The sequence below is a fragment of the Macrobrachium rosenbergii genome, chromosome 15 (assembly GCF_040412425.1).
Source record: "Macrobrachium rosenbergii isolate ZJJX-2024 chromosome 15, ASM4041242v1, whole genome shotgun sequence".
In the NCBI taxonomy this organism is placed as follows: domain Eukaryota; kingdom Metazoa; phylum Arthropoda; class Malacostraca; order Decapoda; family Palaemonidae; genus Macrobrachium; species Macrobrachium rosenbergii.
The window spans coordinates 28937279-28965176 of record NC_089755.1 but is presented as its reverse complement, the minus strand read 5'-3'; the positions used below and the strand labels follow the sequence as shown (position 1 = coordinate 28965176).

Genomic DNA, 27898 nt, shown 5'->3' with positions numbered 1-27898 from the left:
AGTGCTGGGACCTACGAGGTCATTCTTCACTGAAATGGAGATTGACAGTAAAAGGTTTGAAAGATGTAACAGGAGGAAAGCCTCCCAGTTGCACTATGAATCAATTCTTAGGAGAGGGTGGAACGTAAGATGGAAGAAGAGAATATGGACAGAGGTACAGTAAAAGGATGAAATAGGTTGCAGCTAGGAGCTGAAGGGACGCTGCAAAGAACCTCAAGTAATGCCTACAGTGCACTTCATGAGGTGCACTGACGGCACTAACCCACCCCCCTAAAGGGAGTGGTAAACTGTAGGAATTTAAAAAGGGTGTATGCAGCGTCTCTTCGGCCTCTAGCTGAGCCCACTTTTTTAGCCTTTTACTTTATTTCCAGTCCTGCTTACTTTCTTCAATCTCGCTGTCCAACCTCTCCAACTATATTGCTTCTTAATGCAGCTGCAGGGTTTTCTAAAGTTCCACCTTTAAACTTTTGTACTTCACGTCCTTTATTTTATGGAACTCTTTATCTTGCTATCCATCCACTCAAACCCCCACTTTTCATTGTGTTAAGCGCTGAAATGGTCGAAGGTGCCCCAGCTCTGGGCTTTGAGCCTAAATCTCATGGGATCAGTCCATTGCTGCTGTCATCCTTGAGCATAAGGATTCAAAGACCTTCAGCTGCTTTCCCCATTTCCTTGACACTCTCATCATTTATTCTCTCGTTTTATTCTCCTTGCCACTATTTCTGTTTACTGTATTTGTCAGTTTTACAATCGCTGCTACCGTACAGTATACCTTTGCTCGTCTTAGACCGGATTTCTATGAATATTACATTATAAATCATATCGTCATTGCAGAGAGAGAGAGAGAGAGAGAGAGAGAGAGAGAGAGAGAGAGAGAGAGAGAGAGAGAAACATTTTGTATCAATCTTCTTTCAGTGTCACGCATCTGTATCTACGTCGAGAACCGTAAGACTGGCTTTATCATTATCCATCCTTCTTATTGTACAACATCCTTCCTCACATTCATAAAAAAATTTTGAGCAAATCCATCCGAGATTCTGAATTTGCTTTGTATATTTTTGCTTCTCTAACCATTGATATTACTATCAATTTATGATCATTCATATCCTTCTGTACAAAGGTTCTTTGCTGGGAGCCATGCACGTAAATACTGAAGCTCAAACACAGATTGAAGGGAATAGATTAGATTTGAACCCTTAATATACAAATTCCGTTTACAAAGTATTCCTTAGTTTTACCAGACCACTGAGCTGATTAACAGCTCTCCTAGGGCTGGCCCGAAGGATTAGACTTATTTAACGTGGCTAAGAACCAATTGGTTACTTAGCAACGGGTCATAAGGCAAAAAAAAAACCTTTGACATATAAATATTTATTTTATTCTGATACACCAAGGCCACTTGAGAAAAGAAGAATTGGGGCTTCATTCTGCTACTAAATAAAATGACTTTTTAACTTTATATATATATATATATATATATATATATATATATATATATATATATATATATATACGCATATATTATATATATATGCAAATTAACGCGACAAAACAATACCAGATTAATAAATATTTAGACAGCTTCAAGCCGACGAGCACATAGCAGAAATCGACACTACCTTACATTGCGCTACAACCCAGCACAAACAAACATACCAACATTTCATAATTACCATCCCTTAATTGCGCGATTGAACGCGTCTTTTTACGACGCTCCATCCCATCAAATCCTCGCTGTTTATCTTCAAGTACTCGGCGAAAGGTCAGGGAGAAAGAGAGGGAGGGAGGGCGGGAAGGAGGGAGCGGGCAGGAACTGAACATCCGGTAAGAAGCCGGTGAACGGCTTCCGGTGGGGGTCTCTCCCGGGGACCGGGGCATCGCATCCGGACCGAGAGTACCCTTAGGGAGCCGGGTCTGGGATCGCTGGGGTGAAGTTGGAGAGAATTTAAGAGAAATAGGACGGCGTAAAGCGATGAGACTTCCCCGTTGAGGGAGGGCAGGGGGATAAGATGGGGTCAAAAGTGGGAAAAATTTGTTTTCCTTCCCTGGAAACACTGTATTGGATTCTTCTATCGTTAAAAAAAGGAACTTTTTTTTACCTTTCTGTGTTTCCCATCGTATTTGCGTGCGTGTGCTCGTGTGTAACTATCATTCCTGTTCTGCCACTTATATGATGACAATTACATTTTTCATTAATAACAGGAGGTAAGGTCCCGTTCCGCCAATTAGATGCTAATAATTATATTATTCATTAATAACACACATACAGGAGTTTAGACCATGCAGTGTAAGTCACTTCTCTGAGATATCTTAGGTTAAAAAGTATTAACTGATCACGTGCGGATAAATGGTTAGCAAGATAAGGTCAAAGATCTCAGTCTGGCTGCTGAATAAACTTATGTATGCTTACCCACTTGATAAATATTGTATTTATGATTGCAGTAGAAAGGACGCCTTAGAAATTGTCAGCTAAAATGACATTCCACAGACATTTATGACACTCAAAACTGATAGAAACGCGAGTAACAAAGATCAAACGATTTAGAGAGCGATTGGGAGAATGACACGGATGGAAAATTCAGTTTCACCGTAACTTCAGATCTTGAGCGATTAAGAAAACAGTTAGTCATTTAGCTGAGAGAACAACTTGAAAGAACCGCAAATTAGATTCCATTAGTAAGACTTGACATACTTTTATACAATTAACAACCAGATATCTTAACTAAGAGTTAAGAGACTGCCACCCTTCATCTAGAAAATAATAGCCATAAATTGCTGTAAATTACCTGCAAACGTATCAGAACGAGTATATGACCTCAAAATTAAGAAACACCTCTAAGCTTCATTCATATAATTATTCGTTATCATAATTTGATATCTTGAGCAGTAAGTCTTACATCTGCTACATTGTAAAAGAAATACTGTTGATGTTCTACATACCAGTGCGCGCACACACACACACACACACACACATAATATATATATATATATATATATATATATATATATATATATATATATATATATATATATATATATATATATAATGCAGTATATATATATATATGTCATTAAATAATGAAGTACGTATATATATATATTAAAAGGATATATATATATATATATATATATATATATATATATATATATATATATATATATATATATATATATATATATATATATATATATATATATATAGTATATATATATATATATATATATATATATATATATATATATATATATAGATATATATTCATACATATACAGTATATAGATATAATATATATAGATATAATATATATACATATATATATATATATATATATATATATATATATATATATATATATATATATATATATATATATATATATGTAGATATATATTCATACATATACAGTATATAGATATAATATATATACATATATATATATATATATATATATATATATATATATATATATATATATATATATATATATATATATATATATATTATATATACATAGAGAGAGAGAGAGAGAGATTTTTTTTGTTTTAATCAATTTATTGCGCACATTGGCGTCAGACATTTAAGTACATGGTGACAATATTAGTAATTACATCTATATGGAAATTAACGTATACAATAGAATTAATATGGAGTACAACAATGGCCTAGCTCTAGTTAATATCACAAAGTCTATTTGATGAAAGGAAATACTTGTTCAGTGACCACCAAAGTGAGGATGATGCATGAGAATTTCATCAAGCAAATTATAGTCTGTTAACAATTGCTTACATACATCAACTACTGTGAATATTTGTGGTAATAAATTGGTAACAAGTGGACATTCCAGGCAATAGTGTTCTAGGGTGTTGGCGTTGGGCGCGTCACATAACCTACAGGAAGAAAATTGAGGAGCCCCATCTTGCCCAGCCACCTGCCAAACTGGGCGCCAACCCAGTCGAAGACGGGCACACACAACGTTATTTCGACGAACCATGAGTCCATTGCGGCGATACTTGTGTTGGTGAGGAAGGAAGTGGTCATAGTGTTGTATTGATACACTGGTGGCCCTCTCTGCATTACTACGACGATGGGTGGGTGAGCGGGCAGCCTGGTATACCATCTTCTTGCAGCACAGGAGAGATGGAGTGGGTGCATCGGCATCTGGAGGATCCAGTTGGCAGGCAGCCTTCGCGAGACGGTCAACAGTGCTGTTAGCCAGAAGCCCCACGTGGGAGGGAATCCACAGGAAGTGTACTACCAGTGAGCTCATGTTGGCTGTGTCTAGTTTTCTAAGTATTTGTGTAACCAGGCCGTGGTAAGCTGGTTTATGTGATGAGAGGGCTTGGAGTGCTGACTGCGAGTCGCAGATGATCAAGCCGTTGTTTCTTGTTTGTGTGATCAAAGTAACTGCATCTAGAAGTCCATGTAGTTCACAGTATGTGGAGCTTGATGACTTTGAGAGGCGACGACCTGTCCAGCCCTCTTGTGGTGGTTCTAAGGTGGGGGAGAAAACAGCACATCCAGCGCTGCCGTCCTGCTGCAGGGAACCGTCTGTGTAGTAATGGTGAGCTATACTGAGGGACGAGGACAGTCTGTCAATGGTCTCTAATGCACGTTGTCGTTGAAGTTGAGGCAAGTCAGTCTTGGAGACTGGAGTGTAAGAGATTGCTGGCACAGGAGTCTGCCAGGGTGCAAGGCCATGGTCCACATCCTCTGCCACAATGTTGACGTTAAGCTCCCAGATGCTTGAACAGACAGTATTGACTAGTTTACGTCCCCCCTGGCGTAGTTGTGGTCGAGGTGCATCTAGATCCAGGGAAGTCCTGATGATGTGAGAGTAGTGGGGAGAAAGGTGAGGGTAATACAGGCATTTGATACTGAAGTAGGTGACATTGGAGTATATTCTCTCAACAAGTGGTGGGAGACGGAGTTCATGTTGCATGTTTACAATTCTAGTGGGGGCTAGACAGCCTAGGATGAGTCTCATTGCTTGGTTCTGGAATTTTTCAAGAGGCTGCAGAGTTGATCTGGAGAGTTGACACAGTGCAGGGGAAAGATAATCTACCACTGAGCGGATGAGAGTAATGTATATGGTTCTGGCGACCGGAATAGATACTCCTGCAGAATAATTAATAAGCCATTTGAGAGGAGTCAGGCGACGCTGTAACCGGGCCAACAGATCTTGAACAATGGGATGTACTCGCTGTCTTGCTGGAATGGAAGGTGTTATCTGTACTGGCGCTCCTAAATAAAGATATTGCGTGCACAGAGGTACAACATTGTTCCCCACGGTAAATTCTGGCAGATACCTCACTGGCCGGGGGGAGAAGATTCTACTTTTTTCTGGGGAGATGATGAGACCACAGGAGGATGCTGCTTCGTAGAAGGAGGAGAGGAAGTTTTGCAAGTGTTCTGGAGATCCTGAGTGAATACATATATCGTCTGCGTAGCAAGTGATGGTTGTGTTATCAGTGTCAGGAAGTAGGGAAAGAAGTCGATGAAGGAGAATATTGAACAGAAATGGACTAAGTACTCCACCTTGTGGAGTACCGAGTTCAGTTCCTGGAAGTGCTCAACACTCCTTAAACAGCACATGAGAGAGACTCTATTTCGTAGATAACCACGTATCCATCTCAAAAGGTTTCCTTTGATTCCAAAATCAATGAGCTGGTCTAGAATGATGTCTCTATTTGCAATGTCAAATGCACTTTTCAAATCAATGAAGGCTACAACACTGGTCGGGGAGAGACGAGTGTAAAGCTCCATGAGACAATGATGAGTTCCTCGTTGGGGAAGGAAGCCGTATAGTCTGGGCGAAAGCTTATCTTGCAGCCGAAACATGAGACGTGAGAGGAGAATACGTTCAAATACTTTGCAGATACAGGAGGTGAGGGAGATAGGCCGGAATTTGTCAGTGCCGGGCTTGGGGACAGGCACTATTGTACTATGAGTCCATGCTTGTGGTACATATCCCAGGCTGAGGCATAGGTTGTAGAACTGGAGGAGAGGGTTGCCAGGTACTTTTAAAAGTATGTGAAGGACTGTATACAGTAGGTGATGCCATCATCACCAGGAGCTGATTTCTTATTCCTTGCTAAGGCACGTCGTAGCTCTTCCTCAGTTATGGGTACATCGTCCTCTTCATCAGTGCTTAGTAAGGCAGTACTGAGACGGAGGGCATGGTGGTTTTCATGTGTGGAGAGAGTGTCTTGTATATGAGCTGGAAGGTTGGTGCTTCGTGACTGTGTTGACCACTCATTAATGAGGTCCTGTGCATACTGAGCAGGGCTGTGGTGGAGGACACTTGGGGGTTTCTTTTTCACAATCCTGTTGATGAGGTGCCATATGGAACCTATGCTTGTTTGATGGTTGATGCTGTCCGTTAACTTGTGCCAAGAATCTGTTAGTACACAATGTTGTAGAGCAACTTGATCATCTCTTGATAGTTGATACTGGTGCAGTGTCTCAGGACTTGGTTGTCTCATGAAGACAAAGCCGTCATCCATCGCCTTCTTCTCTGCCTGAGAAATTCTATTATCCAGTGTCATGGCATTAGCACGATGCCTAATGTGTGGCTTTCTGATGTATCGTGTATGGAAATCATGTGTGGCACTAACAAGTGAGGAATAAAGTTTCTCAGGGCAGTGGAGGTCAAACGTAGGAAGAAGGTTAGTTATATATGAGATGTACATAGGAGTGTACTTAGGTGGGATTATGATGTAAGCTCGACTGTATATTGGAGTAGGTGCAGCGGGAAGGGAATATTGGATGCTGAGACCAACGTGATCAGAGAAGAGTGTGGGAACAGTTGTACACTGGACTCGGGAAGGTACGAGTCCACATGTCAAGATGTGATCCAAAGTACCACCTCGTGAGTGCGTAGATCCACCAGTGTCCCAGCGGGTCAGTTGATTTCGACGAATGTACTGCAGAAGTTGATTCCCATTGCAGTTCACAGTGCCAGCAAGATCTCCCAAGCTTGAATGACGGGCGTTAAAATCTCCCATGTAAACCATACCACGGAGAGTGGGGACTGGAAGCCTGGCTGTATTTATCCTGCCTGGTGCAGCATATACGTTGCATAGTCGTATGGTGCCTCTGCCAACAGTAATCTCAAATAGTTGAAATGTTGTATCTTCGTCCACAGAGTTTGGGAGAAGTCTATGCTGGATAGAAGTGTGTATATAGGTAATGAGGCCATGTCTTACTAAATGGACGTAGGACACATAGCCAGTGAGTGAGGGGGCTTCTTCCCTGGGCTGAGCATTACCAACAAAAGCTTCCTGAATTAGAATAACGTCTGGGTGGTGACTATGTACAAATCCCTTGAGTGCAGAAAGTTTTGCCCAGTTTGTAATACCACAGGCATTCCATGAGATGACATGAAGCTTAACTTGATTATCGAACATGTTTCTTTAAGGGTCGGTGACCAGATGAGGAGGCAGTAGTGACGCAGGCATGAATGGGTGGCGCATCACATGGTAAAGGTCCTCCATGGGGGTTAGTAACACTCTCAAGACGTTTAGCAAGTGAGTCAAGTTTCTCGGTAAGTGAAGTGACTGATGTGATAACAGCCTGTTGAGCTTCAACGAGGGACTGTAGCGTGATGTTTTTAGTAGCAAATTTAGAAGTCAGGTTGTCAAAGGAGGCTACAAGACTATCGATGCGAGTGTCCATTCTCTCTAAACGAGATTCAATGGCTTCAAAACGTGATGTAAGGGAGTCACACCGAGACTTGAGGACCTCTACAGCGTTACGAAGTGTAGACACTTGCGAGGAAGCAGCAACAGTGGGTGGGATTGATGGCAGTGGCAGTGGTTGTGCAACATGCTGGTTTGATGCAGTGCGTGATCGTCTGGCACAGCCATGCCATACGTTGACTCCAGACTCTTCACATCTCGGGCATTTCCAATGCGAGGTGTCCGGTGCAGGCAGAGGTAGCGAGTTTGATGCTGAAGCCGAGGCATTGTCAACCAGTGTGGGTGGTACAGGGTGGCGATGAGGGCAGGTCCGACTGTCATGCTCAGCAGCACAAAACGCACACTTTTCAGAGGCAGCACAGTATCGTGAGATGTGGCCAATACCCCAGCATTTGAAACACGATGGCTTTTCATCCGGCATTCTGCGCAGTTCACATGATGGTAGACAAGGGAGGAAGGAGAAGTTAACTTGAGGCGGGGTTGGTCTAAGTGCCTCCAAGTGATAACAAGATGATTAATGGGCTTCCCATCCTGTATGAAACGACGTGCAGTGTATACCCCGTCAGTTCCTTAGCTAATGAAGGGTCTACGTCCACAGGATATCGAGTGATGAGATATGTAGGGAACTTACGGGGCCTGTCTACAGCATCCTGAACATCTAACACCAGTGACAGGACCTCACCACCCTTGACTTTATCTATGATATCCAGGCGATGTCTTGATATGTATACAAAACGAGAAGTGACTGAAGACATTTTAACTTCAGCCAATTCCCAATCAAGGCTGAATATCTTGATAACCTTCGAGAGCCAGCGAAGCTTCACATTAACCCCCGGATTCTCCCTAAATAGAAGCTTTACGTATTCAGCACGGGGAGCAAAAGCAGGGAGAACAGGTTTTGTAGCCATGGTTTGTACACTCTGAATAGCTGGTCGAGGCAGGGAACGATTTATGGCTTCATTTTGAGGAGATGAGGCATCACACTTGGTAGTTTTAGCAGCGTGAGTTGATGGTTCATTACTGCTATCAGAATCATGTTCCATACATCGTTTGTTGGAGATAGGGGTGCGTTCCATCAGGGTAGGGGCTGCACCAGCAGGGGCCAATTTCTGAGATTCAGTAGAGATAAGTTGTGGCCAGTGTTCCTGTCTCTGGTAATCTTCAACCATATCATTATCATCACTTAAAGCAAGATCGTCTTCAACATCAGCAAGAGTACCGGGTCCTGAAAATTCCATAATGATGTTCAACTGGTGTATTGGCAACGCCTGTATCTGAGTTGGTATCTCTGGTACAGTGACGTAGCCATGACGAGGATACACACGTCACACACGCTGCACTGCGCATGCGCGGTTTTAAAAAATTTGAACGTAGAGGTATGGCCCAGCAAACGAGATTTTTACTCAGAAATAAAGTCTAAGTTCAAAAACCTTTAAGCACACTAATGTCACAGCACTGATCACTGGGCCTCACTGCAGCTTTCAGCCAATTCTAGGTAGCGATAGCTCTTAATATCTCTCAATAATCGAGAAAGTTTGCAGAGCATTCAAAAGCGGGTGTTGACAAACAAAACGTCCGAACCCCGCTCAGAGAGAGAGAGAGAGAGAGAGAGAGAGAGAGAGAGAGAGAGAGAGAGAGAGAGAGAGAGAATCCTATACCATCACAAGGATCACATGACCAAATGTACTGCAAGAGACAGAAGGAAATATTATAAGGCAAAAGGGCCTAGCACTTTCGTGTGTTTGACATACACCAGTTCAGGGTACAGAGCAAAATAATAAACAGCTTGGGAACGTTAAATAGTAAGAGTAAACATATAAACAGAATAAAAAATAAGCAATAACTAAAAGATATAGTAAACGAGCAAACGAGTCGACAACTATAAGAAACTGCGCTTACATAAAGGAGTCCTAAAAGCAAAACAGGTAAGGAGGTAGTTACATGATTCTGAATTGCTGAACAATACCCCTCATACTCCAATCATCCAGTTTGTATAAACTTTTGTTAATATTAAAAATACAATCTGCCTTTAGTTTTCATACATTTGATTCCATGATATTTATCTTAATGTCTTTACAAAATATTGCCTCCCTATATTGTCACATACACCGTGATATTTTTCATATTCACAAATATGGTTTAATATCCAGTTCACAATAGGTCGGAAATAACTTACACCCAAGGGGAATTATAATTAATAAGTGCTTTGACAACAGTGGGATTCGAACAGCTGATTGGTTTAAATACAACGATCTACAGTGAGTTTTGACCGCTGAGCCATCGAGAGAGATATATGAGTGTGCCGTTTATTTCTCCTTTACTAACAAGACGTCGTCTCTTCAGACCCCATGAATGGCCAGAGATCCCATATATTTGTGTTTAAGACGTTGTGCTTGAATATATACATACATATACATATAAATAAATAAATATATATATATATATATATATATATATATATATATATATATATATATATATATATATATATATATATATATATATATATATATATATATATATATATATATATATGTGTGTGTGTGTGTGTGTGTGTGTGTTTGTGTGTGTGTGTGTGTTTAGAATCTACTAGTAATTTTCACTGGATACGTATACAATTGTAATAACCACAAAGTCGTCTTAACAAAAAGTGTGAAGAATACAGGAAGTTAAGAGGGTATTGTGGTTATTACAATTACACACTCACATACACACATATATAGATGTGTGTGTGTGTGTGTGTGTGTGTGTGTGCGTGTAATCCGACCAGGAAAAAAAAGTTCTGAATTTATCACCTCTCCACATTCAGAGATTTCATTTCACAGTATATTTAATAAATTCTGAAAAACCGTACTTTCAAATGGCCATCGTGCCAAAAGAGAGAGAGAGAGAGAGAGAGAGAGAGAGAGAGAGAGAGAGAGAGAGAGAGAGAGAACCCTCACCCCTAAAATCTTGCTGAAGGGCCGGAATGCTGTACCTTCCTGGCGCCACTTCCCTCCGAAGGGGAAAAGGGCGTATGGTATAATAGTATACATTACAGTATTTCGTTTCCTATTTCCTCTTCTCCTTCCATTAAGTGATAATCAATATCTTGTTGCCATCTGTAAAAGCAATTGCTTCTGTATTCACTTCCGTACAGTTAGTTAGCCTCCTGTATAGTTAGTTAGTTCTTGCGATTAAATTATCTATCTCTTTATCTACTTGACTGTCTGTCTATCTATATAACTACCTATCCGACTGTCTATCGACGAATCAACCAATCCCGGTATTACAAAATCATTTATGACGCGTTATTGCAAATGCTTATCACATTCCCCTCCCGTTCTGAGAAATTTATTCTAAACGAAACGATCTCTTCCAACAAAGCACTAAAGCAAGTTTTATAATTCATTTATGAATCGTTAAAGCAAACATGCTCAGTAGATCACACTTTGGCTCTGACCAATTTATTCTAGACGCAACGAACTCTCCCACCAAACACAACGTCCAGCGGTTTCCATGGATACGGCGACTCTAAACACTACCTGCTGCTCGTGCGACCACCTGACTCACTTCCGTACCTTTAATGCCGTTTCCTACATGTAATAATAATTTCAGGGTTTCTCTGCAGTGCGAGGTATGGCGATAGTTTGACAATTCGTGTAATGAAGTCGTGACGAGAAACTTCCAATGATGGATGCCAAGAGAGAAAGAGACTGCAACTTTGTTACGGATCTCACGCTGGGATTGGTGGATACTCTGCGTAAGTTCAGCTTCTAGTTACCTCACTTTATTCAAGAATTATAAGATTGTCGGAAGCCCTGAGGATACATCCAGCTTGCAGTGTACAATCAAGATAAGTTATGAGTTTTTCTTATGTATACGTAATTAGGAAAGTATTGGTAATTTAACCCAAATCATATAAATGATAATATAAAGCAATAAAACTTCAATATATTACTCAAATAAGGGGGAACATAAATTAACATAAAATAATTTGTAAGCATAACGAGGTACTAATTACTTTGGTAAGGCCTCATTTTCACTTCAGCTTTCTAAAATAATGAAATACACTCAATTAAAAAGGAACTAAAAATATAGCTGAATTTTCTGCTGGGGTGACTAAACAAGATAAAAAAAATACCCAAGGCAAATGAAATCAACGAGAATTTATATTACAAATTATCAATAAAAGGACTAAACACAAGGATCGTGCGCATACATAAATACTCTCCTTATTCGCTTGACATTATTCCCAATCAGTCTTTTGATTCGCCTATTACATAATCATTCAGACCGAACTTGTTTCTGTCGGGTAATCCCCACAATATGCCCTCAAGAACGTATCATTCACTTACCTCTGAAAAATTAACTTATCGACGACTGCGTAGACTGTTTGCCTGTCTTTGATCACGAGTCGTTTTTCAAGTTCCTGTTGTGACTTATATCAACTGCTTGTTGGCCTAGCTTCCTGAATTCTTGAGCAAGTTCATGACTTGTCTAGATACCTATTTCTATCATCGTGAGTCGACCCACTGCCACAAAAATGCTGCAGTAATATTGACGCTCACGAGTGCTGCCACAATACAACATTTACGTACATTTGCATTGACTTCACTGAAATTGACCATAAAATTCTGTAAATCTTGTATCTGTTTCATTTTCTTAGTCAAAATCCTGCCACATATCTTCCCAAGTTTAATAAGAACTAATGTTATTGCTCCATTATTCTTACAACCACCTACATTTTTTAACTTCCTAAGAACAATTCCTCCTCTCAACAGTTCCTCCTCTCAACAATTCCTTCATCAAGATGCATCTTACACACCCTGGCCAGTCAGTCAAGTCACACTTTCAGCACACTCCGCAACATCTCATCTGCGATGCCACTAACTCCTGGCATCTTTTCATTTCTTAACTTCCTTATTGCCCAGATCTTGCCCTCAATAGTCACTTCTGTATCCTAAGTTCACATCAAATCCTTCCACTCTTTTAACATTTGAATATGCTCCTCTTTAGTTGTCTATGTTCAAAATCTCGTACGAAAATTCACTCCATCGATATCGGACTTTATTCTCTGCCCCTACATCTTTTATCATGAGAATCAAATATTTATCAACTATTTATCAATCCTTTTCTCTGTATCATTTCCCTAAAATACAACATTATCTACGTAAAATATTTGCTTGTATTCACCCATGTGTTTTCGGTATAGCCCATTTTTTCAGTCATTTTAACTTTAAATTCATCACTTTGCATAACACTGTATGATCATCTCTCTTGGTCTACAACTGAACTTCCCGATGTGTAGTGAATTCAATATTAAACGATATTTTAGGCTTGATGTTCAGGAATAAAAAAGTCATACGAGCATAAGTAACATAAATTCATATTATATATATATATATATATATATATATATATATATATATATATATATATATATATATATATATTACTAAAAGGACCTCATTCAAGCTGGATGGTATCTAATGGAGTATTAATTCAGAAAAAGTTACAAGTTTTTTCTTGGACAAACCGTCCACATTATCAAGTATCCTTACCTAATGTGGACGGTTTGTCCAAGAAAGCTTTGTAACTTTTTCTGACTAAATACTCCATTAGATACCGTCCAGTTTCAATGACGTCCTTTTAGTAATTCTACTAATGCACAGAACAATTGTGTAATTGTGTATGTAATTAATATATTAATATATATATATATATATATATATATATATATATATATATATATATATATATATATATATATATATATATATATATATATATATACATATATATATATATATATATATATATATATATATATATATATATATATATATATATATATATATATATGTTAATATATATATATATATATATATATATATATATATATATATATATGAAGCAAAAAACAAATTACAAATAAACCATGAAGAGAGACTCATGTTAACGAGCTCTGTGCATTAATTTTGCACTAAGACTGAACCTCCGAAGTTCCATCAATTCAGCTATAGGATTAAGATCAATTTATAATTTGATCACAACGTCGGTACTGAACCTTGCAGAGGAAAAGTCAAGAATTGTTAGTACAAACTGCGTATCTTGTATAAAGTAGTGGATGGCATAGTTTAGGAAGATCTGAATGCAAAAGTTGATCAGAATTATGAAATATCATAATTCTGTGAGGTAACGGAATGACAATGAAATTTAACAGAGCCTAATTATTGCCGAAAATGCGACTCAGCTGCAATTTTCTGATTACATGAAGCAGTTTTTACAGTTAGAATGGGAAACTATTGGATGATTAAGAAACATTCACGAAAAGACAAACTTCATATTGTCTTTATTATGCAAGAATATTGACAGAGTAAAAAGACTGATTCCACTAAAGATCATAAATATCAAGAATATTCAACATTAAAGATAAAAATTATAAAAATATTTCCTCAGGATAGACAGGGCTCCAAAGACCTTAAAAGAAATACGTTAACCACTTAAAGGGCAGTCCTTACTAGCTCTCAGCAAATTACATAGTTTAACGGTTGTAATATACGTTTATTACAACCGTTAAACTTGCGACCCCATATAAAAATGGGAACAAGCTGTGAAGGAGAACGGTTGTAATATACGTTTCAGTGTAACGTGCTAAATTATTCATCACCGTTGATCCACAGATTTAAACCCTAAGGCCCGCGAAGGTAATAGTGCTTTTCTGTCAATTCTGCTGTTCCAGTGAAGCAACTTAATTATCATCGGGAATATTTATGTAAACTAGAGCTGATTTTTTGTATCTAGGTAGCATAGTGAATACAATACAGGTCGCTGGTATAGTGGTTAGTATCTTGGAATGCCACTCAGATGTCATGAGTTCGCGCCGCCCCTAGGGCGATGAAAAATCACTGGCACTTTGCCATGATCAGTTATTGCCGTAGTGTGGGTCGGTGGTGGGAGGATGAAACCAACATATTCTTTGGAAGCTTGAATTTCAAGTCAATGGCCCCTGTGGATTTCTCCCACATGAATAGGTTTCATCTACTGAATAATAAGAAAATAGCTCTCTGAATTATCTCTAATTTAAATCTCCTTAAATTATATTCTCTCTCTCTCTCTCTCTCTCTCTCTCTCTCTCTCTCTCTCTCTCTCTCTCTCTCAGACGTTGGGTAACGGTCAGGATTTCGACTTGACTTTCCCTGAGGGAACCTTTCCCTGAGGAGTGAATTTCTTCACATACGGCTGTCAATATTCCCAGTTCAACGTGCTGGCATTATATTATGAAAGCCAGTGTTAAATACAACACATTACAATGCAGACAGATAAAAGCTTGTGATTTGAGATTCTGTCTTAAGAAAGAGAGAGAGAGAAAGGGAGGGTGAATTAACGTAATTGTTCTGATACCGTACTAAACATGCAAAGAGAAAGACGTTGAGAGGAGGCAATAATAAGAGATGTTGTTAAATGTCAGAGGTTTTCTGTTCTCAACACTCGACACAGCTTTTTTTTTTTTTTAACGCTCACCGCAGCAAACATCGAGGCCGATCAGGCTAGTATTTCAGAAGATAAAACTGTTGAAAATGTATCCTAATAACCCTCCCTTAGAGCAACATACCCAAGGGTGGATTTTTGCATCTTATTAAGAGCTAGAGCTATGCACAGGCAACGGGAGATCATTACGCATGGGCCCCTGAGTCTACTAATAAATATATGAAACTAGTAGATAGCAACTAGGGCCGAGATATCTTCGTTTTACAGAGATTTGGGTGTTCTAATGACTGAAGTGTTAATAATAATAACAATAAAAATAATAATAATAATAATATAATAATAATAATAATAATGGTAACGCTGACAATGTCGCAACCCTACACACCTAAACTATTAGTCATGTTGCCGTTGTTTACTAAAATGGAAAGAGAAGTTCGTAGCATGATTAACAAAACCATTTGTTTTTCTGAAGCAAGTCACATAAGCAACGGCTATCCCTCTTAAAGAACCAAGTGAGCAGAAAACTCATCTTGATTTTCCTCCGAAAGGCAACGTCGGAGGAGTGCAGGACGTGAGCGTGGTGGTACGCGGAGGAGTTGAAAGGGCAGCTGTCGTTGCCTGGGAACAGCGACACAATGTCGTTCTCCCGGCTACGCTAAGGGCGCTCTTCACGGCAACCGATGGCTTTAAATTGACATGGAACTATGCAACTGCAGGTAAGCTTGAGAGAGAGAGAGAGAGAGAGAGAGAGAGAGAGAGAGAGAGAGAGGTAATCATCTATTGCTAAAGAACTGCACGGCACTGGAAAGTATTTTTCTTGTTAATTTTTTATTTTGGCAACGAGTGTCATTTCTCATGATTTTCAGTTTATTGAAGTACAACCTTGGCATATTTAATATATTCACGCGTTCTCTTATAATTCAAATAGCGCTGAAGCAATTGTACTTTTTAAATATGGTTGACTCACAGATTTCTAGGAAAAGAGCCTTGGTACCTGAATTAGATTTTATTCTTGACCACACCCAGAGTATTATAAAGCAGCATCAATGAACAACCCATAAAACGAAGAGAATTTTGAAATGTGGGGACTTATTTTAATTTTCCACAAGTTAACCTGATTACAAGTGTTGGGAAATCTATTCACAATAACTAAGGCCACTATCGATATTTGAGAATAAAACTGCCATATGGATACCATAATGAGGTGATAAATACAGGCAAGCAGTGTCACACTTTGCAAAGTGGCTAGTAGTGGATGTAGCGAGACCAAAGCAGGATGACACAGTAATAATTTCCAATTACAAAGCATAACCGATACAATTACCATTTTCAACAAATGACGCTGGAAAATGACAGTATCTTTAACTCAAGCAAGGCCATTCAAATTATCTATTCTATGAGAACCGAAAGATCGATTTGATTTATGAAATATAGGCTGTCAAGCAAAGCACTGGGGCACTCTGGACCATTCGACGATTAAGGCAGTGAAAAGAGGGAGTTGGAGATACAGAAACGAAAGAAATGACGTATGCGGATCTAAAGGTGGAACTGGGGGAAAACCTCACCGTTGTATTATGAAGCAAAATTAGAGGCTGGACAGCAATACTGAAGAAAGGAAGAGGGAACGGAGGTACAGCAAAAGGCTATGTGTAAAGTGGGTGTAACTAGGGGCCGAAAGGACTCCTCACAGGGATCGAAACTAATTTATTAATGTAATTACAGACTTGATCCCTTTATAGGGTAAATGATTAATCATGATGTTGGCATAACAAGTAAGTCAATACATGGGACTAGTTCGTTGGACAATCTGCTTTAATAGTCAGTTTGAAGACTATTTTTATGTATGTTGATTCTAAGTTGAATAACCTTTGATTTATTTAAGTTTTGTTTGTATAATCCAACTTTGTTGTAGTCGTCAATCATTCTTCAAAGTCGGCAAGAAACTTGCCCTCAAGAAAATGACGCAGTTGGTAAGCCATCTTCAGTGAATTTGTTGGTTTCCTGTACTTAACATCCATCAATCTTCATCAATTTACATTTTCCCGAATCGCCTTGGAAAGTAAGCCCTTTCAGTATGTAGGGTTTCATTCAGGTAAAACCTCTGTACAGGCAATAAATGAACTGATACCAGTCAATGCATGGTACTTGTTACCTCCTCAAACGATACTGAAAGAAGGTAATGGCATACTTCACTACTTTGTGTTTGTGTGTGTATGTGTGTACTTATTATTATTGTTATCATTATTTGTTACACAAACTACAAGCCACTTTTTGTCATTTATTTTGTAAAGGTTGAAAAAATCTTTGTAATAAACGCAGTGGCCACCGCGCGGATTGAGAGGATATTGTCAAGTTATTCGTATGTAGAGCCATTTTTAGGTAGCACACTCAACTTGGTTCATGCATATGCCGCTGAAAACCCTATAGTGAATACCAGCCGAGTATACTGTGCATCAGCTTGTTTACCTCACTTCGATTGAGAACAGAAGAGCTTTGATTTTTAGTCTAGCACAAGTGAATGCAGTTTATTGCTCTCTTGTTGTACTACCTGGTAATGTTTAGTCTGCCCTAATCATAGACAATGACAGATTTCCTAAAAAGAAAGGAATGGGTAAAAAATGTTGAAGAATAGATTTTTTTTACCTAATTTTGTCATTATCTTTTGGCACTGTAAGATTCAATTTTATATGATTATTTCCAGTCAATCTGATGCCATTTTTGTGTTTTCTCTGTTTCCAGATGTATCTCACCCAGGAAAAAAGTAAATTTTGCCTTTGGGATGTTTTTAATTTTTCAGGGAAAGTCCTTCCGCTAGGTAACATGGAAATCCACTCGTTAGGAAGAGTGAATCGCTTAGGAAGTGGCAGAGGAAGTGGAGATCCACTGGCGCCCTCTGTCACTGACCTAGCCCTGGCTGAGGATCCACCAACACCGCCTGAGCCACTGAGACCAGGCTGCATCAGACCTGCACCGCCTCCATCACCGCCATCATTTCACTCCTCCAAAATGTTTGAGATCGATAGTTGTCAAGGGTATGGTAAGTTATGTCTTTAGATCTATAAATGTGCCTGGCAGCAGTTTTAACTGAGCAAGTTTTCCTAATTAGTGAGACTGTTAGAAAGACGAAGTCAAATAAGGAAAGTACGTTTAAGGAAACAACTGCAGTAGTTACGTATCTGAAGTAGCTATGGCTGAAGCCTTTTTTTTTAAATAAAAATATTTCTAGAGGAAATGGCTACACCCATCAGGACCTATGGTATGTAATCATTGTGAAGCTAAAATTTGGAGTAAATATACAAAACAATTAAATCACAGTTGATACCCAGCCTTCACATACAGAAATTTTCTTCATTTATCTACGTTCATTTCTATGCTGTAGTTACAACTGAAACTTGACTTTTGTGTGCTGAAGCATGTGATATTTTTCTTTTTTTAAGGTAGTTAGTATTGCAACTTAACTCTTGTGTGCTAGAGAATACAATATGCATAGATTACAAAACACAAAAACTACGAATTTCAAAAGCACACAGTAAAATTTAGTTAACCTGTTCAGTTTTTAAGGGTGAAGTAAAAGCATCTACCACCCTACTTTACTCAGCTCCATTTCTTAAATTGCCTAAAACCAACGTTCTTCTTCTGAAGCACAATTTTGGGTTCAGTAAGGCAAGTTCTATTCGTGACATTCTTTCCTCTCACTGATGCTTGGTCACTCCTGACATCTTCAAAGTATTTGACAGAATCTGACAACGGCAATCAAACTCCTAGCATGCTGCTCACTCCTTTCTGCAAGAAACTTATTTCCGCCATTTTATTTTATATTAATGCTTCAGAACAGCTGTCACTGACTGCACAGTATCATCTCCCTTCCTCATCCCTAGAGGTGTTCATCAAGGTTGTGTTCTCTCACCCCCTGCATTCCTTCACTTTTGTAATCACCCTCTCTAGTCTATCTCTTCCATCCATGCTTTTGCTGATGAGTCAGTCCTCCACATAACATCATTCACCTACCAGACCCCTTCCACTGACTGTATTCACTCTCTTATTGCCCCGCCTTTATTCATTAATTCTGATTTTGTGCGATTATCTGAATGGAGAGCTAGTAACTTAATCTAATTCGTTACTTCTGTGATGGTCTTTTCCTGATCTTCTATCACCTCCCACCATATTTTCTGGTTGCTTCTCACTTATGCCAATTCTCTAACCTCGTTTTCTGATTCTTTTTCTCACATCATTCATATAGTTTTGTATATGTTTAAAATTAGTGACATACTGTCACAAGTGCATATGCACTCAGAAACACACTAAAGCAGTACCATTCTTCTCTCCTCAACAGGCCGGGTTGTCGTGGCTTATCCAGGTCGGGGGGACAACTTCTCCGAGGGATCATTTTGGTTTATTGACCTTTCTTTAAGACCTCATCTTTTGGCTCCTGATACCACCACATACTGGAGGCTCATGCTTGCCCACCTGGGCATGCCGCAGTGGCAGGCTCTCGTCGCTGGAATTGGCCTCACTCCATGGGCAAGGGTAAATATGTCTTCTCATTTCTTTTGAGTGTCAACTGTGCCCATGAAGTTTGAAGGTTATTTTTTCTTTATAATTTATTTATTTGTCCACATGATTTTCTCATTAGTTATCGAGGAATGTCATTGAAATTTTGTACTATTTACCAAGGCGGAGTATATCAGATTTGAAGATCAGTATCCAGAACGGAACCCAGATTCGTTTCTGCTTTTATAATACTGATTGAATGAGTTCATTGTAATTTCGTAGAAGTGTTTTGTGGCCCAAGATGCAGTTCATTATTTTCTCTAATGGATCCATGTCTGGACAACAGATGTAGGATTCATTTTTTCATTGGCAATGCTAGATAAATTTTCCATATTTTTTGCTTATTTCGCAAGAACAAATGGTATGTGTCAGCCGGTAAAATTACGGATCTAGGTAATATTAAATTCCTTTGTCTTCAACGGAAGACTGTGCTTTTGTTGATTAAATTAGCCTTATGCCAACAGGGGTGTCTTTCTCTGGAACAACCACTAACGAAGGTCTGTGGTCCTTAAGTGGAAGCTGATGACCCTCTTCAAACGTTTCATTTAACAGATACATTGCATTCGAGAACGCAGGAATTAACGCAGGAAAAAAAGTCGATTTTTACAGCCTCACATAATGATGACATGACGTTGATATCAAGTTACGGAGAATGTGAAATCAGGTAGTTAAACGAAGAAATCAATTTATTCAGTGAAAGAACAGGAACCTCACTCATCCCCCTTTCCCCCCCCCTCTCTCTCTCTCTCTCTCTCTCTCTCTCTCTCTCTCTCTCTCTCTCTCTGCCGTTCTTTAATCCGTAGATTATCCGAGCACATGAAATAGGATGTGATATTTAACTCTTGAATGATTAACATTACAGGTCTTTTTCAGAAGAAATGCCCAGAAAAATTGCTTTCTAATATATATATATATATATATATATATATATATATATATATATATATATATATATATATATATATATATATATTATTATTATTATTATTATTATTATTATTATTATTATTATTATTATTATTATTATTAATGGTAATTAACTCTTGAATGATTAACATTACGGGTCTTTGTTCAGAAGAAATACCCAGAAAAATTGCTTTCTATATATATATATATATATATATATATATATATATATATATATATATATATATATATATATGTGTGTGTGTGTGTGTGTGGATATTATTATTATTATTATTATTATTATTATTATTATTATTATTATTATTATTATTATTATTATTATTATTATTATTATTAAAAGATGAAATCTATTCGTACGGAACAAGCACATGGTGTTCATTAGGAAGAAGTAAGAGGAGGTAAAGGCAAGTACAGAGAGAAGATATCTCACTTGTATAAAAAGAAAAAAATAAATTAATAAATAGATAAAAATGTTTTTAAAATGCAAGAATAGTATTAGTACTGCATAGCATCTTCGCTTGAACTTCCGAAGTTCCAGTTGCACTACATCCTCTGGGAGGCTGTTCCACAGTCCAACGGTATGAGGAATAAAGGACCTCTGGAACTGAGTGAAGTTCTACAAGGCACATTTACTGCATATTTGTGCTGCTGTTCAACGAATCGGGTTGCTCTCGGCAGATGAAGGGGATCAGGGATCAATTGTGAATGGGAAAGATCTCTGTTGAAATACAACTTATGAAAAAGTGACAAACAAAAGACCATCCGTCGATGGTCCAATTCATAACTGCTAATATTAGGAAACAAACCTACCACCACGAAGAACTCTATCTAAAAGAGCTAAATCTCTGGCAGAAGCAGACATCCTTACCGGAGAACAGTGTTCTAGTACAGTAAAGGAGGCACAAACGACCTAAGACAGGTTGCATTGATTTCATTACTGTTATGAATATATGAGGCCTTATAAACAATATCTAACTTTCGTGCGGCATCTCCCTAGGGTTACAGGAAGGTCTAGGCCTAGGGTTACAGGAAGGTCTAGGCCTAGGGTTACAGGAAGGTCTTCTAGGCCTGGTGTTACAGGAAGGTCTAGGCCTAGGATCAAAAGAAGGGCCAGGCCTAGGGTTAAAGGAAGGGCCAGACTTAGGGTTACAGGAAGGTCTAGGCCTAGGGTTACAGGAAGGTCTAGACCTAGGATTGCAGGAAGATCCAGTCATAGGCTACAGGAAGGTCTAAGCCTAGGGTTAACAGAAATGTCTAGGCATAGGGTTACAAGAAGGTCTAGGCCTAGGGTTACAAGAAGGTCTAGGCCTAGGGTTACAGGAAGGTCTAGGCCTAGGGTTACAAGAAGGTCTATGTCTAGGGTTACAGGAAGGTCTAGACCTAAGGTTACAGGAAGGTCTAGCCTAGAGTTACAAGAAGGTCCAGGCCTAGGGTTACAGGAAGGTCCAAGCCTAGGGTTACATTAAGGTCTAGGTCTAGGGTTACAGGAAGGTCTGGGCCTAGGGTTACAGAAAGGTCTAGGCTTAGGGTCACAGGAAGGTCTAGGCCTAGGGTCACAGGAAGGTCTAAGCCTAGGGTTACATTAAGGTCTAGGTCTAGGGTTACAGGAAGGTCCAGGCCTAGGGTTACATTAAGGTCTAGGCCTAGGGTTACAAGAAGGGCCAGGCCTAGGGTTACAGGAAGGTCCAGTCCTAGGGTTACAGGAATGTCTAGGCCTAGGGTTACATTAAGGTCTAGGCCTAGGGTTACAAGAAGGGCCAGGCCTAGGGTTACAGGAAGGTCCAGTCCTAGGGTTACAGGAAGGTCCAGGCCTAGGGTTACAGGAAGGTCCAGGCCTAGGGTTACATTAAGGTCTAGGCCTAGGGTTACAAGAACGGCCAAGCCTAGGGTTACAGGAAGCTCTAGGCCTAGGATTACAGGAGGGTTCTGGGCCTAGGGTTACAGCAAAGTCCAGACCTTCATTTACAGCAAGGTCTGGGCCTTGGGCTAAAGTAAGGTCAAGGCCTTAGGTTACAGTATTGTACAGATACACACACACACACACACATGAAAAAACATTATATCTTGTTAAGGGAATTTTATAATGTAGTTTACCATGGGGAGGTAGCCCACTTTTCCATCTGAACGTGCTAAATACATACTGTATCTAAGCAAGATGTGCAACTCTCTCCCCTTCCTGCTACCATATACTGCATGAATGCAGTATTTTAAAGTATATTATACAAAGTCACATACCTCGTGCAGGAAATTAACGGTAGCGGTGCTAATTTGAAACTGCTTCTCTTCATCAGTCACAAAAATGAAGCTGACTGGAGCACCATAATTTGGTTTCGTACGTTTTCATCTACCCTGGCGTCTGACTTCTGGGAACGTAGGTCATATACCTTTTTTTTATGATATCACTGGAGCTGTTATCATGCAATGCTTCCTATGGTGGAATAACGTGGTATAATCGCCGCTCTTTACAATCTTGCTTTGCAAACATCACTTATCACTTCCCACAAACAGCAAATCTCCCCGCACTTTTCCTAGGTCTAGAGAATACGTTTTCTCTAGACCTTGTACTTTTCTATCAATCATTTACGGCACTGCGAGTTTTTCGTGAATCAGCCTATCCATGTTAATTAAATATAAAGACCAGAAACGCTGTGTGAGCATTGTAAACAAAAGGAAGTTAGTGTATGTGGGTCTCTGATACACTACCAACAAGTCATCGAACCGAAGTTTTTAGAATCAGTTGATACAGCAGTCTACACTGTTACTTCTCAGACACTCTCCGTTACTTCCCTAGCAAAACTGGCCACTTTTCGTGCGACAAGGCTTTTAGTAAAGCATTCGCAAAGCTATATTCTCAACTTCTCATCACTGAAATCGTGGACAAGCGCAAGATGGCACAGTCAGCAGAAAGAAGTTATTAACTGGAGCGCAAAGCTGTACAGTAATAATTGGTGTCATGCACACATATAATATATATATATATATATATATATATATATATATATATATATATATATATATATATATATATATATGTGTGTGTGTGTGTGTGTGTGTGTGTGTGTGTGTGTGTGTATACTGATCGAAATGCAAACAAGAAAGAACGTAGTGATGTAAAATGTACTTAATGGCAACATGAAGTAAAAGGACAACATGAAAGTGTCAAGAAAGTAATTGTACATATTCCTGTAAATATATATATATATATATATATATATATATATATATATATATATATATATATATATATATATATATATATATATATATATATATATATATATATGTGTGTGTGTGTGTGTGTGTGTGTGTGTGTGTGTGTTAAATTTACCTGAGGTACTCTGTTAACGAAGAGGTATTTTTTCCATTGCAGCAGTGGTACGAAGTGGTAGCAGGACACCTCCTGGAGGGGCCGAGGACTCCTAGGACAAGCCAGCCCCCGGACATGGTGAACAGATTAGACTGGTCGGTCTTCAAGAGCAAGAAAACGCACAAGGTTGGGAAGAACGCTAAAGATAATGCGGCCAAGGAAACGGGACCGAAGGACACCACGAAGGAGGCCACCAAAGATAGCGCTAAAGATAATACCACGGCCAAGAAAGAATGAGGAGGAAGAGTTCTGATAAACTGGCGATACCCAAGATATAGAAATGAGGACTTCAGTGCTGCGTGGAAGGTTGTGGGTCATTGTTTGTTGGTTTATGAAAATGTGTATCGTGAGACAATAAATCATTAGAACGACAAGTCGGCCTCATAATAAAATGAAGAAACGTTGAAAGTACATATTTTCAAACTCTTTACACATAATAGTATCCATAAGTCAGTTTGAATGAAGTATGAATCAGATGCGTAAATAAGGGTAAACAAAACTAAACCAAAACAAAACATTCATAAAAGCATGTAAGAGGCTGTGTCTATTTGTTTCTTTTTATTTATCGTTGCTTAAATGCTTATACTATACAAACTTTACGGTCGTGTAGTGTCGATGGAAAAGGCAATATAAAGTCTATATTATTATTATTATTATTATTATTATTGAATATATCTATTTATTCGGCATTTAACTTGTACAGTCTTCTCTGTCCGTCTTATATCGTTATTGTCATCAGCGTGTTGTTGGCCTATCAAGTTTCTTGAAGTCATGCAAAGATAGTTTTATTTTATAGTTTTATTTCCTCTGACGTTCCGATCTTCGCTCTGGCGACCATTTGCTGAGAGTTACAAGAAGTTCTTACGCTGAGATACATGTTAGACAGGGATCTGTAGCAGGTGAGTGTATTACAGTTGGAGGACTGACTGACGGGCTGAATTTTGATAGTCGTGGGCCGATGCTGCAAAAGATGTCCGGTACGACTGACAGCATGAGTATTGGTGCAAAGACATTCACGGTTCTTATGTCAAGAAGTAGGAAGCCTGCTTTGTTCTGAATGACTATCACTTGTCCATGTGCAATGACGTGGTAGTATTTAAAGATAGAATCATCAAATCCCCATATGAGGAACCTTGTCTCAGACTTATTTCCAGGTCAGTCTTTAAGGCATGAAGCTAAAAGTCATGGAAGTTTACCATAATATCTCAAAAACTTGATAAAGTTCATTACATTTCTCCTATGAAAATGAGCTGCACGTTAGGCTATAACGGTTACTCTCACATTCATACTTTAGCTGCTGAATTGTGGATGAACTGAAATGCAGAAAATTTCCACTGTATTAGCCTAGATATTAAAGCCCTTACTGGCACTTATGCATAATATTTTAGGAGCCAAAATACACACATCAAATGACCGACACCCAAGCCCCTTCTCCCATCTAGCAGGACCTGAGTAAGCAAGGTAATGCTATTGATGACTGAGCAAGTAGACCTATGCCCTCTCCGAAACCTCATTCCAGGGACAATAAGGGTGTGTGACAGAGAAATCTATCGATATCTGAGATGTATTTGAACTGGGACCTCAACAGCATAAAGTCACCATTGGTACCACTAAGATACTACATATCTGAATTCTACCTTTCATTCGTATTTAATAAAAACGTCAAAGAATTAGCTAGATATCTCGACTTGACTTGTAAATAAAAACTCTTGTGCTTTGTTATACTCTGGGTCGATGTGGCATCTCTTTGAGTTCTAGGTGGATTCCACATTCATACAACAAGTTATCCCTACAACTCCATCTATCACAATAGCTCGCCACACTGGCACCCTTCAGGCTCTAGATTTCTTTCAAGTCACTGAACCTTGGCATTTGTCTCAAAACTGAATAGGGTAGTCTGCTGTGCTTCTGACCGAGACCAGTCTCTTAGAAAATGGAGCCTATCTTGATAATAGTGCAATTGTTGCTGCGTCTTAAAAATGGTTGTTTTGCAAGATGGTGACTTCTCAGGCAGAAATGTGTCCATTCCTAAGGGATGGGTAAAGCACACTAGCAAGCAACTGGACAGGGGATAGCGTCAGGTAATATTTAACCAAACAGGAGCAAGGGCCCACTGAATAAAATTTTCTGGACTGAACTGCCCTTCTCAGACTTTGCAAGACTTCATGTGTACTGCAGTGTGAGTGGGCAGTGCTTGAATAATCAGGTCAGCCCAAAATTCCCTCTGAACCATCTAAATAAACACCAGTTTTATTGGTGCATTATTGGCTACCAATATCGCGGTACTTTTTCACTTGCAACAGAAGAGGTATAGAAGAAATGTTGTTTGAACTGACTGGACAACAAGAAATAACCGGAAAGAAATAATGTAAATAATAATGGCCCCCGTTTATAGGAATTTACCAGAATCACTTGGCAACAAGTACAGTGTACTCTCTGATGAACGGTCTAATGGTCCGCATTGCATTAACTGAATAAGTCCCAAGGATGATTTATTAGGGCAGTGAAACTAAAAACAGATAAATCCCAGACTGGCCGAGTCGCTCCTACCCCAACTGAGGCTGTCAGTCGAGGCAGGAATAGAATGTAGATGACGCTTAGACTTCCTTGTCATTAAGATGATGATAATACAGAGTTATCTATAAGATTTGATCCATACCTTCTTTATTGCAACAATGAATAGAAGCAGCGATAAAAACGACTCACAGAGGGGAGATGTCCCTAAAATATTGAGAGGTCCTTGGAGCACCAGGATGGCTCAAGTGGTTGCCCTTGGAATTAAAAAGTGGAAACTAAGAGATATTCAATGAGAGAAGTACACCTAAGAACAAGTTATTCGAGTGAACAATAAGCTTTCACTGGCCAACATCATGGGACCCACCAGATGTGTCAAATGAGGGGCACAAATTTTTTTGGTCTGTAGAACGGGTTGTCAGAATAAGCTATGAGATCATATGTAAAAAAAAGTGTGAAAAGTCTTCCCATTCAATCTGACTCATGCATCTACTGTTAAGGCATTTGGCCCGCCCTCATTCCACTAATGTATTTGCTCTCTCTCTCTCTCTCTCTCTCTCTCTCTCTCTCTCTCTCTCTCTCTCTCTCTCTCTCTCTCTATATATATATATATATATATATATATATATATATATATATATATATATATATATATATATATATATATATATATATATATATATATAATATATATATATATATATATACAGAGAGAGAGAGAGAGAGAGAGAGAGAGAGAAAGAAGAGAGAGAGAGAGAGAGATTAAGCAAATGCATTAGTGGTAAGAGAACGGTCAAATGCTTTAGATGCATAAATCAGATTGAATTTTTATAAAAAGTATTTTTGTTACTGTTACTGCCTAAATTCAGGGCAAAATTTCCTTCAGTTCATATATTTATATATATATATCAATATATATATATATATATATATATATATATATATATATATATATATATATATATATATATATATATATATATATATATATATATATATATATATATATATATATATATATATATAAACTGAGGGAAATTTTGCCCTGGATTTAGACAGTGACAGTAGGAAAAATACTTTTTATAATTTTTTTTACCCTTTTGAATAAAAAAATTTTCATCTTTTAATATTGTTCTTGTTAATTTCACCTAATTTTCGTTAATCTGAATAACTATACAGTTCATTTCATTTCTAAGACGAACCAACTATTACGGCTGTAATTTGAATCTACCGTCAGCGTCGTCTACTTTCATCAATAGTAACTTGATTTTATTTTCTACTTTATTCGCAAGATAATGTAATTTTCTTAGCTACTATTGCCGTTACTATTCAGGACCTTTGGCGTTACGGCCTTCTCATTAATTTAAA

The 27898-nt window shown here is 38.5% G+C and overlaps 3 protein-coding genes and 1 pseudogene across 5 annotated transcripts in view; 1 reads left to right on the top strand and 3 right to left on the bottom strand.

Annotated features, from left to right (window-relative positions):
• Positions 1–23537, bottom strand: part of LOC136846488 (uncharacterized) — a 66191-nt gene extending 42654 nt beyond the window's left edge. For 2 of the 3 annotated variants that reach the window (XM_067117326.1, XM_067117328.1), the window contains exon 1: positions 22885–23536. Coding sequence is in view for 2 of the 3 variants with exons in the window: in XM_067117328.1 (XP_066973429.1) it covers positions 22885–22937 (53 nt within the window). In the remaining variant the exon portion in view is untranslated. Of the gene's footprint in view, positions 1–22884 lie in introns of all 3 variants that reach the window. The other variant, XM_067117324.1, reaches the window with a different exon arrangement.
• Positions 3524–7014, bottom strand: LOC136846824 (uncharacterized). Its single transcript, XM_067118094.1, has 2 exons — positions 6048–7014; positions 3524–5536 (listed from the first exon to the last, which is right to left on the bottom strand). Exons 1-2 carry the CDS (start codon positions 7012–7014, stop codon positions 3714–3716), a joined length of 2790 nt encoding a protein of 929 aa, XP_066974195.1. The 3' UTR covers positions 3524–3713.
• LOC136846393 (uncharacterized) lies at positions 6864–9213 on the bottom strand (annotated as a pseudogene).
• Positions 11222–27092, top strand: LOC136846489 (tubulin polyglutamylase complex subunit 2). The gene is made up of 5 exons (XM_067117334.1): positions 11222–11440; positions 15720–15887; positions 17969–18208; positions 19505–19698; positions 24020–27092. The coding sequence occupies exons 1-5, from the start codon at positions 11368–11370 to the stop codon at positions 24251–24253; spliced, it is 909 nt and encodes a 302-aa protein (XP_066973435.1). The 5' UTR covers positions 11222–11367; the 3' UTR covers positions 24254–27092.
• The last annotated feature ends 806 nt before the right edge of the window (positions 27093–27898 follow it).